The 11,432-nt window shown below is 48.3% G+C and overlaps 1 protein-coding gene across 2 annotated transcripts in view; it reads left to right on the forward strand.

Moving 5' to 3' along the window:
- LOC307203145 (kinesin-like protein KIF19) overlaps window positions 1-11,340 on the forward strand; it is a 32,943-nt gene extending 21,603 nt beyond the window's left edge. For both annotated transcript variants that reach the window (XM_079953714.1, XM_079953715.1), the window contains 7 exons: window positions 1,016-1,137; window positions 4,553-4,689; window positions 4,927-5,029; window positions 6,482-6,907; window positions 8,124-8,280; window positions 8,985-9,092; window positions 9,432-11,340. In XM_079953714.1, coding sequence (XP_079809840.1) covers window positions 1,016-1,137; window positions 4,553-4,689; window positions 4,927-5,029; window positions 6,482-6,907; window positions 8,124-8,280; window positions 8,985-9,092; window positions 9,432-9,517 — 1,139 coding nt within the window. In that variant the 3' untranslated portion in view covers window positions 9,518-11,340. The remainder of the gene's footprint in view (window positions 1-1,015; window positions 1,138-4,552; window positions 4,690-4,926; window positions 5,030-6,481; window positions 6,908-8,123; window positions 8,281-8,984; window positions 9,093-9,431) is intronic.
- Window positions 11,341-11,432: the final 92 nt, after the last annotated feature.

Consider the following 11,432-nt stretch of genomic DNA (forward strand, 5'->3'; position numbering starts at 1 on the left):
TTAAGCCTCCCCTCTGGAAGGACCCAATGGGGTATTTGTTGCTATCTTACATTGATTGCCCATCTTTCTTCCACGCTGGTGCCCATGTGGTCCCCATCCATGTGGTCCCCATCCAGCCAGTGTGGTGTAGTGGTTAAGAGCGGTAGTCTTGTAATCTGGGGAACCGGGTTCGAGTCTCCGCTCCTCCACATGCAGCTGCTGGGTGACCTTGGGCCAGTTACACTTCTCTGAAGTCTCTCAGCCTCACTCACCTCACAGAGTGTTTGTTGTGGGGGAGAAAGGGAAAGGAGAATGTTAGCCACTTTGAGACTCCTGAAGGGGAGTGAAAGGCGGGATATCAAATCCAAACTCTTCTTCTCTTCTTCTTCTTCATCCAAGGGCTCTTCACCCTCAGCAGAAGAGGACAGTTGTTTGCCACCTGAGGAATGGGTCCCTTCTGTGAGAATGTTTCCCTCTTAACCAGAGCAAACAAGCGTCTTCCATGAGGCAGCCCTTCAGATAATGATAATAATAATAATAATAATAATAATAATAATAATAATAATAATAATAATTTATTTGTACCCCGCCCATCTGGCTGAGTTTCCCAGCCACTTTGGGTGGCTTCCAACAAGGATTAAAAATACATTAAAATGTCACACATTAAAAACTTCAGTAAACAGGGCTGCCTTCAGATGTCTTCTAAATGTCAGGTAGTTGATTATCTCTTTGACATCTGATGGGAGGGTGTTGCACAGGGCAGGGGCTACCACCGAGAAGGCCCTCTGCCTGGTTCCCTGTAACTTGGCTTCTCACAGTGAGGGAACTGCCAGAAGGCCCTCCGAGCTGGACCTCAGTGTCCAGGCAGAATGATGGGGGTGGAGACGCTCTTTCAGGGATACTGGGATACAGATATTTGGAAATGGCTGTCGCATCACCTCTCCGTCTTCCCTTCTCCAGGCTGTACAAACTCAGCTCCACACAACCCATCTGTTTTTGCGCCCTCACCTGTGTAAGCTTCCTTCCTTTTCTCCAGACCACAACATCCCTGTTCCAGAGCCCCTGGGGAAACTGTACCAGCTGCATATCCGTGAGTTGGAGGAAGGGACCCTGGGCCGGCTTCTGGCACTTCACTCCCTGATGTCTGGAGCGCTTCAGGTGAGGCAGAACTATCTTTCCTTTTCTCGAAATAGGAACAGGGACATAGGAAGTTGCCCTCGACAGGGACAGGACCATCAGTCCAGCTGGCTTAGTACTGTCTGCACTGACTGGCAGCAGCTCTCCAAGCTTTCAGGCAGGAGGCTCCCCCAGCCCCAAACTGAAAATGCCAAGGGACTGAACCTGAGTCTTCCTGTGTGCAAATACTCTGCCATTGAGCGATGCTCCTTCCCCATACCTCACTGTTCTCTAGGGAGGAAGGGAAAACAAAACGCGGGGCTGCCCTTGAAACTGTTCCAGAAACTCCAGCGGGTGCAGAATGCTGCACCAAGGCTCCTTATGGGGTCTCTGCCATGGGAGCATATTCACCCAGTGCTTTACCAGTTGCACTGGCTCCCAATGGAGTATACGGTCAGGTTCAAGGTGCTGGTTTTGACCTTTAAAGCCCTTTGTGGCTTAGGGCCCTCGTATTTACGGGACTGCCTCTCCTTGAGGTCCATGAATAACCATAGTTTAGAGGTCCCGGGCCCTAAGGAAGTCAGACTATCCTCCACCAGGGCCAGCGCTTTCTCAGTGATGGCTCCGACCTGGTGGAAAGCTCTGTCCCATAAGACTAGGGCCCTACAGGATTTAATCTCCTTTGTGTAAGACAGAGCTATTCCACCTGGCCTTTAATTTGAATTCAGCCTGATCTTTTATTTCCCTTCTCTTCCCTCCCCCTTACCCGCTCTGGGTCCCACAGCTAATTCTTCCCTGGTCTCCTCACTGGCCCAAATAGGAATAATTTAGCCAGCTAGCCCTGGTGATCATCTAATGTTTATTGGATGGATTTCCCCCTAAATTGATTTTTGAATTCTGAATTTAATGTTATTCACTTTTTATACTGTATTTTAAGCTGTTTTTTGTTGCATCAATTAAGTGTTTTATATTTGTTGTTAGCCGGCCTGAGCCCAGTTTTCTGAACTGGGAAGGGCAGGGTATAGATAAAAATTAAAGTAAAAAGTGTGTGTGCATTTATTATTAATTATTAACCTGGGGCCAGGCGGGGCACAGGTAGGGCATGCTGGATTTTCCAGCTTTCGAATTCCAAAAATGAGGGGTGCTAAAAACTTGTAGCATGAATCGAGAACTCAGAGGATATTCTGATTAAATTACTTTTGCTTGGTAAGTAAAATGTGTGTAATATTGCATTAAAATAATTGAAAATGATTGCCACGTATGGTCACACCTTCGAAGTTGAACGGAATCTGTTCTGAAAGTCCATTTGGCTTCCAAAATGTTCGAAAACCAAAGTGTAGCTTCTGATTGGCTGCAGGAAGTTCCTGCAGCCAATCAGAAGCCGTGGAAGCCCCGTCGGACATTTGGCTTCCAAAAATAGTTAGCAAACTGGAACAGTCACTTCCGGGTTTGCGATGTTTGGGAGCCAAAATGTTTGAGAACTAAGCTGTTCAAAAACCAAGGTACGACTGCACTGTCAGTTATATTGTTAATTCATTTATTATTATTTAGCATTGCCTGACATTATCAGAAGGTGAAATTAAAATCCTTTGGTTTTCCGAAAGCAGTTTCTGTGCTTCTTCATCCAACATAGACTTACCAAGCTAAATGTTGTCCATTCACAAGAACAAGAGCAGATTTGAATTCTTCACACCCGAGAGTATATTTTTTAAGACCCCCTACTGAATAATTTTTCAAAAATTAAGTTCCTCAAATGACATGCCCTAGTGCATGGATGTCCAACAGGTCAACTAGTCGAGCCCCAGCTGTTAGAAGTCGATCATGGGGTAATTTTTGCCCGCGGGTGAAAAGGAGCATTTGGCCCAGCCCCATCCCTCTTCCCTCTATCCGCTTCACTGCCCCCCCTAAAAAATGGTTGACAATTTTGACCTTCGTCCCTAAAAAAAATTCAACAACTTTGACCTGAACCCCCCCAAAGGTAGACAATAAGGCCTTCCTCCTTAAAAAAAGCTCAACAACTTTGATCACAATCTCTTGGGAATTGGATGTCCCTGCCCTAGTGTGAAGGATCAGCCTTGACCAGCCTTCTGGACGCCAGTGGGGGGTGCAGGGGGGGCCGGCCACACCGGGCGCAACATCTGGGGGGGGGCCCTCGCCGCCTCCGGAGTCGCCGAAGAGCCTCGGGCGCAGGCTGTAGCAGAGCCCCATGTCTCGCGGAACCGACGAGCTGTTCGCGCGTCCGGGCTGAAGGCGTCCGGCAGGCAGCGGCTCTCAGCGCTCGCCGCGGTCCCCGCGCGTCAGGGACGCGGAGGGCGCGCCAGGCAGCCCCTCCTCACAGCCCCGCCGCTGCTGCTGCTGCTGCAGCAGCTGGACCATGTTGCATTTTCCTCGCCTCTCTGCCCTCCTCCTCCTCCGGGCAAGCGGCGTCGTTTGGGCAGCAGCGCCAGCGGCAACTCGCCTCAGATCACCTGACACGGACCCGCCGCCGTCGCCGTGGCTACCTTACCGTAAATACCCCAGCCCAGGCAGCAGCAAGAAGAAGCTGGCAGCGGCGGCAGGTTAGGGGTTAGGGGCGCAAATTACTTGCCTTGCCCTGGGTTAGGGGGCGCAAATTACTTGCCTTGCCCCGGGTTAGGGGGCGCAAATTACTTGCCTTGCCCCGGGTGCTGACAACCCACGCTACGCCGCTGCGGGACGCTGCATGCCATTGGTGGGTGTGGCTGCCCCTTTTCCTGTCTGTCTGTCTGATGATCAGGGAGGGAGCGATTTGCCACTTTACCAGGCTGCCAGGCTGGGTTGAGACGTTTTACCCCTGGGCCTATGCCAGCACATTGTCTATTTTATTTCCCCCTCTTTTTACTGCTAAAATGGGGTGGGCTCTTAGAGGGCCGGGGGGGGGGGAATGCTCAGAGTGGTTTGGGTTTAGCCCTTCCTGTTCTAGGACATAGCTACAGTTGCCTGGGAAGTTGTTTGAAGAAGCAAACAACTTTTTGGGGGGCAGGGGTAAAGATTTTTTATATTAGATTTTACAACGTACAGTGGTACCTCGGGTTACAGACACTTCAGGTTACAGAAGCTTCAGGTTACAAACTCCGCTAACCCAGAAATAGTACTTTGGGTTAAGAACTTTTCTTCAGGATGAGAACAGAACTTCAGGTTAAGAACAGTTTCAGGTTAAGAACGGACCTCCAGAACGAATTAAGTTCTTAACCCGAGGTACCACTGTATATAAAACAGAGAGAGGGGTTATAACAACAGGTGAAAATTAAAAGATGAAAGACAGAACTATGGAATAGGTGGGTGTGGAATGAGTACAATTGCACAAAATAACAAATAACACAAAAGACGGAAGCAACTATCCACCCAGCTAAAATCTGTGATGGGGAGGTAGTCGATTCTAGAGTTCACATCCACCAGGTTACAGAGATTTCCCCCTCTTGTCTTCCATCCCTGATAGGATGGCTCTGTTCACGATAAGGTTCAGCCGCTGGAACTAAACAAAGAAGAGAACCAAAAAGGATTGCTGGAGCGCAAGAAAGATTTTGTTTGGGGGTCAAAATTTGAGCTACCCCCAATTGTTGTGGAATCGGACAGGTACTTGCATTCTTTACAAAGCCCTCTCTGGTCCTCCCCCCACTGCACTCTTGCAGTCAAACACCTCCCTCTGGGAAGGGCCTGGGGCTCTTCTAACACAATGGCGCAGAAATGGCCAATTCCCTGTTTTCCATCTGATTTTGCCTGGGCTCATCCAGTGTTGTCTGCTTAATGAGTCAGAGGGGTTGGGTTTCCTGGCAGTCCATCTCTCCCTCTCTCTTCTCTCGATGTTCTTAGCGACAGCTACAGATCGTCTAAAAACACCCCGGCCAAAAGGAGACATGAGTGGAGCCACACCCCTGCTTTGGCCGACTTGCTAAGAACTCCTGTTCGCCAACAGGTCAGTTGGTCAACATCACCCTCTCCCTTTCATAGCACTGACAACAACCCTCTAGGAGGTTAGACTGCAAGAGAACATTGGGCAACCTGTCAGGCTCTGGGCAGCCAGCATTGCCAAGGTTCTAGTCCCTGGGGTGCAAGAAAGAGAGAGGGCTGTTGTCCTCAGGCCCTGCTTCTAGGTTTCCACAATGGCTGCTTACTGTCAAATAGCCATGTTTCATTTAACCCCCCTTTTTTAAACAGGGCACCTTCACAACATGTAACTGGATAGCTTGGTCAGTAGAGCATGAGACTCTTAATTTCAGAATCATAGATTTGAGTCCTACATGGCGGCAATATTCTTGTGTTGCATGGAGTTGGACTAAATGACCCTTGTAGTCTTTTCCAACTCTACAATTCTGTTTAGCAAAATATTTCCCTCTTCTTTTTCCCCTGTTCAGTTTCTCTTTTTTCCGCTTCCCCTTGAAAATTCAATATTGACTATATTTTTTAACTCAATGGAACACGTTTGCACTTTCTCCAGGCATAGAGGATCCAGTCCACTGATATTCTGGTTGGATTACGGCCCTCATGGATTAGTTAGTCACTTCTGCATCAGGGATGGGGAGCCTGTAGCCTTCCAGATGTTGCAAACTCAAACTCCCATCTGTCCCAGCCATCATGGCCAATGGTCCAAGATGGTGGGACTTGGAGTTCAGGAGCATGTGGGTGGAGAGTGACATAGAACATTGTTCTAAATTGTGCTCCAGCTATTTTATTTCCTTCCCTGTCGTCCGTCTCTCTTCTTTAGGGATCAGATGTGGTGCTTCTGTATCCTTCTCTCTCTGCCCCAGTTGCTGCAGGGTAGTCATGAGCAGGAGGGAATGGGATGGAGGTCAATCCTTAACAAATAAACATTTGGGTCTGGGGGACAGAGGCAGTTCCCACTTGGTGAGCTGCATGTTATCTGGATTCTAGAAACGGATGCTATTCTACTTCCTGCCAAAAGCTCAGCAGCATCGTCTGGCTCCTGCCAAATCATGCCGGACTTGGTAGGTCTTTGGTCTGATGCAGTGGCCAAACTCTCCATGTTCTTGTGCTTCAGGGTTCAGGGGGAGCAGGCGTATGGTCCAAAACAGGCAAGGCTGAAGCCTCAGAGAAGCACGGTCAAAGCCCAACAGGGGTCAAGAACCAAGGGAACAGGACCTTAGGCAAAGTCCTCACACCAGAGACAAGTTGCTTGGGATGAGGAGCAAGCCCGGAAGCTAAGCCTTTTTATAGGGCGTAGTGGACAGGGATTGGCCCTGAAGGGTCAGCTGACCAGGTGCTTAGGCAGGGCGGTACTGCAGCCTAGATGGCACTGTTGAGGCACTGAGCTCAGTGTTGCAGCGGAGCTGCCTTTTGCATTAAAATATTTGCTAAGTAATAAACACAGAGAGAGCAAATGCTGAGTGTTGCTTGCTTTGGTTTCTAGAAGGTGACCTCAAGCATCCCTTTGCGAAAGGTGGTCTCCAAGCTGCAGAGCCCTCCTTCCCGTGACTCCGGTTTCAAAAAGTCCGATGAGGACATCTCCAGCAACTCTCTGAGCCAGGAAGCTTTGAGGGAGATTGCTGAGGGCACCAGACGGATTGCTCTGATTGCTGCCCGTCGCCGTTCCCGAGCTCAGGACAGAGACCCCAGTGGGGAGGTCTCTTCCGTCCATGGTTTTGAGGAAGGGACTCTGGAGCTGCATCCCAGCTCCCCTCCAGGGCACCTCTTGAAGGATACAGAGAGCGTCCACGGCCTCAGCATGGAGCCCCAGAGAGAAAAACGGCCACAGCACAAGGCTCAGAAGGAGCAGCTCTTGGAATGGAAAGCCGGGAAGAAGAGATCACGCTCCCTTGACCCTACCTCCCCCAGGGTATGTCTGCTCTGGGGGGAAATGGGCGTATTCACAGGTCCATTCAATAGAAAATGAGGCAAAGGGGGAGAGCAGTAGCTGAATGGTGTCTGCTAGGGATTGTTCCAGTTGCTGTGTACTCTGCACCGCTACAATAGCCACCAGCATTTTGCTTCACACAGGCCAAATTCTGCGCCATGAAAAGCGAGATTCTGCAGCATGCATAAATGTGCCATGAAGCACATGCATGTGCTTCCAATTCATTGTGCAGTTCTTTTCTTTCTGTTGTTGTTACTCTTTTGCACCAATTCTTCTACAGTCGTTTATGGAAGTCGAATGGAATCCATTCTGGAAGTCCGTTTGACTTCCAAAACGTTTGGAAACCAAAGCATGACTTCTGATCAGCTGCAGGAAACTCCTGCAGCCAATCGGAAGCCCTGACGTATGTTTGGCTCCCAAAAGTAATTCGCAAACCAGAACAGTCACTTCCGGGTTTGCGGCGTTTGGGAGCCAAAAAGCTCGAGAACTAAGCTGTTTGAAAACCAAGGTATGACTGTATTAACAAGGGGAAAGGACAAGGAACTCTACTGTTTAAATCACAGAGTAGGGAACTCACGGTCTGCTGAGGCTGTTGCAGATTCTGCAGATGTTTTGCATTTCAAGTTTTAAACGCCTGCTGAAAACATTTCTCTTCTGCCAGGCCTGTGCAGGCAATTAAGAATACATCCTTCCACAATGGGTACTTGATTTTTGCTTTTCTAACTTTTTAACATGTTTTTGCTGTAAGGCTTTATGTATTTTCGTAGATGTGCACCGTGATATTTTTTATGCAATAGTAAAGGCAAAGGACCCCTGACAGTTAAGTCCAGTCGCAGACGACTCTGGGGTTGCGGCACTCATCTCACTTTACAGGCCGAGGGAGCCGGCGTTTGTCCGGAAACAGTTATTCTGGGTCATGTGGCCAGCATGACTAAGCCGCTTCTGGGGAAATCAGAGCAGTGAACGGAAACACTAGTGGTCTATAAATATTTTTTATATATAAATAAGGGAATATGTGGAGGCCCACAGGTTCCACAGCCCTGACTTAATGGCTCAATGGCAGAGCAAATGTCTGACAGGCTGAAGGAGCCATGTTCAGTCCTAGTTTTTCATTTTTAAAAAGATCACACTGCTGGTGTTGGAAAAGCCCCCTGCCTGAGATACAACTTTCTCCCCACCTCCTCGTCCTGTCCTGCAGGCTCCCCAATTAAAGCACCGGGTTCCCTCCAGCCATGCAGGTGATGGACCAGACGTTCAGCTGCCCAAAATCAAGTCACCCGATGTCGTCATGAGCAATCTTCCCCATATCCTTCCAGCTGCCACAAAAATCAAATTCTCTGTTGGCCAAGAAACAGGTAAACCATCACCCGATGGGTCTCTCGACCAGTGGCGTAGCGTGGGTTGTCAGCACCCGGGGCAAGGCAAGTAATTTGCGCCCCCTAACCCTGGATTTGCGCCCCCTAACCCCCAGATGTTGCGCCCGGTGCAGCCGGGCCCCCTGCACCCCCCACGCTACGCCACTGCTCTCGACGCTGGTCTAGGCAGGTCTACTCAGAAGTAAACCCCAATGGATTTGATGAAGTTACTCTTCATCCCCACAATACACACACACACACACACACACACACACACACAAAAAAAAAAATAGGCAAACCATCATTTCTCAGCCTAACCTACCTCACAGGGTCGTAAGGAAAAAATGAGGGGGGGGGGAACCATGTTTGCCACCTTGAGCCTCCTTGGAGGAAAGATATAACATAGTACAGTGGACGCTCAGGTTGAGAATGTGATCCGTGCGGGATGCACGTTCGCAACCTGCATCGTTCGCAACCCGTGTCTGTGCATCTGTGCACGTGCAGGTTGCAATTTGGCGCTTCTGCGTATGTGTGACCGCCAAAACCCAGAAGTAACTCATTCCGGTCCTTTCGGGTTTCGGCGGTCCATAACCCGGAAACACGCAACCTGAAGCGTCTGAAACCCAAGGTATGACTGTAATAAATTAGTGATGGGCGCTTTCGTTTCTGCATTTACTCTCCCTCCTCTTCCCGTTCCTCTCCAGAAGAAAACCCCTTGCAGATTCTGGCTATCAGCAGCGCTGCCCCCAGCACCATCCAGCAGAGCAACGCAGGTCAAATGCGAGGGCAGATTCTCCAGAAGCGGGTCAAAGGTCAGTATGGGGGACTATGAATGGGCAGGGCATAAAACTCCAAACTGCACAAACCATCAGCATCAGGATCCAAAGGTCTGGAACCTTTTCCCCTTCCACCTAATTAGTGTGTAGGATTGCCCTGCCTCCTTCAGGAGGGAGTTCCCTTAGCAGGGTGCCACCACAGAGAATGCCCTGCCTTGGGTCACTGCCTTACCTTCTAGGCAGACCATCAGCAGGAACTCTCAGGCAGAACCTAAGGCTTGGGGTGGTTGGTACTAGGGAAATAAGCAATAGCTGAGCAGCCTCTGGTTCAGGATCAGGAGATTTCTCCCAATAGCCATCTGCTTTTGCACCCAGGGCCGGCAGAGAACACCAGTGGGCAGAAAAAGCAGCAGCAGCAGCAGCAAGTCCCCAACTCGAGGAACCCAGCAAAGACAAAATAAAGGCTAATGGAAGATGGGAGAAGGCTCCTCTCTTGCCACCCAGATGCAGACGGGTTCTACTTGGCATAACATGTATTTAAGATATTGGCATTTGTGGATGACGAGAATGAATTTTTAGATTATTGCCCACAGATCATCTTGTAGCATTGGGCTTTTACTTAAAGGTGTATTCATCGTGGTTTACATTTCGCCTCAGCTTTGGTTATTTGTATATTATGCTATATTATGTGTGCCGTCTATAAATTTTGCAAGATGATAAATAAACACAATCAGGACATGGAGCACATTCGAGCTCACATGCAAAATTGCATTTTTTTTTAAAAAAAAAATATTATTAGGATTTTCATAGCATAACATTAAGAAAAGCAAAAATTACCTCCATATTCACACCATAGCTGTCAACTTTCAGATCTGAAAATAAGGGATCAGCAGCCTCACCCGTCCTGGGGACAGTCTACGGGATATCTAACAATCAGGGATAGCAGCGGGAAACGGTGCTGGAATAAGGGAATTTCCCGCAAAAAAAAGGGAAGGTTGACAGCTATGATTCACACTGCCTGGCATATTCACACTCCTCCTCCTTCCTTCCCTAGTCTTGGCCACTTATTTTTATTTTTGCAGTCAAATATGTCTATTTACATCCTGCAAACATTCCCCAAACCAGCAGGCTTTTAAAGCACTGCTCTGGTTCGCTGGTTGCAGCTGTCAGGCCTGAAACATGCGCACCTTCTCCTGCAACACAAGAAGGGAATCTCCTCTGCTTTCTCACTTGCTTGTTTTCGGCAGGCACGTCAGTGAACAGGGAGAGAGGAAGCCAGCCGTGAGGGAAAACAACCTCGATTCAGTTAGGAAGTCTCTGAAGCATGAAAGAGATGTGGAGGAATTACAGAAGACGATTTAAGCTCTCCCAGGAGGCAGGAGGGAGGTGGGGGGGGGGGAGAGAGAACTTTTTGGAGCTCTGCAGGGTGAAGAGAGGACTCAGCCAACAAGGCCTAACAGAAGAGCCCTTCATCCCCCATGGCCAGAGTCCAAGCGGCTTGGACCGATGATGGGTTTACATCATGCAGCCTGCGCCCCTGTCAAAACATTTTCACAAAGGCTTTAGATCATTTGGACTTCACATGGTGTTGAAGGGAGAGGAGAAACTCTGGTGTGCAGGAGATAAGTTGTGGGTGCCTGGAGAAGAGGAGGGTGTTTTTGCATTGTTGCGCGATACCCCAATCTCTTTCTCTCTCTCTCTCTCTCTCTCTTTTTTTTTACTGTTCACTCTAGCACACCAAAAAGAAAAAAATACCCATAAACACAAAACAAAAAGAACATCAATACATCAACTAATCATCTCAAAACCTTCAAGTAAAAATGGTTTTTTTCTATAGACCCAACTTCCCACCTACTCCTTACTTCAATTTCACATCCGTTGTATACTGCCACGACACAACAAGTTAAATTAAAGTTTAATAATCTTTAGTCTATCTTAAATTTTACATCATACTTAGAACTGCTACTGAAATTATTTGAATGCTGCGATGGACTTACTATTTCTCAGATAAATTTTGAAGACTTCCCATTTTGATATAAATACCTGTATTGGTTTATTTTCTATTTTTTCTGACAAGCTCTCTAATTCTGCATATTCAGCCGATTTTTGTATCCATTCTAATCTTGATGGCACACTGTCACTCTTCCAGTTTGCCGCGATGAGCACCCTTGCCTTTTTGGGAATGTCCAAATCTGTAATTCCCAAAAGGGAAAGCTTCTGGTTTTTTTTATTAAAGGATGTTTTTAACATTTTGTTCCAATTCTATATGGATATCCTCCCAGAACACTTTGATTTCTTTACACTGTGCCACCCCAAGGGTTACCCAGGGTTCAGTTTCATTGGACTGAGGGTCACCGGAGACTGTGAAGTCTTTAG

The sequence above is a fragment of the Podarcis cretensis genome (genome assembly GCF_951804945.1).
Source record: "Podarcis cretensis genome assembly, chromosome: 14".
Classification (NCBI taxonomy): Eukaryota; Metazoa; Chordata; class Lepidosauria; order Squamata; family Lacertidae; genus Podarcis; species Podarcis cretensis.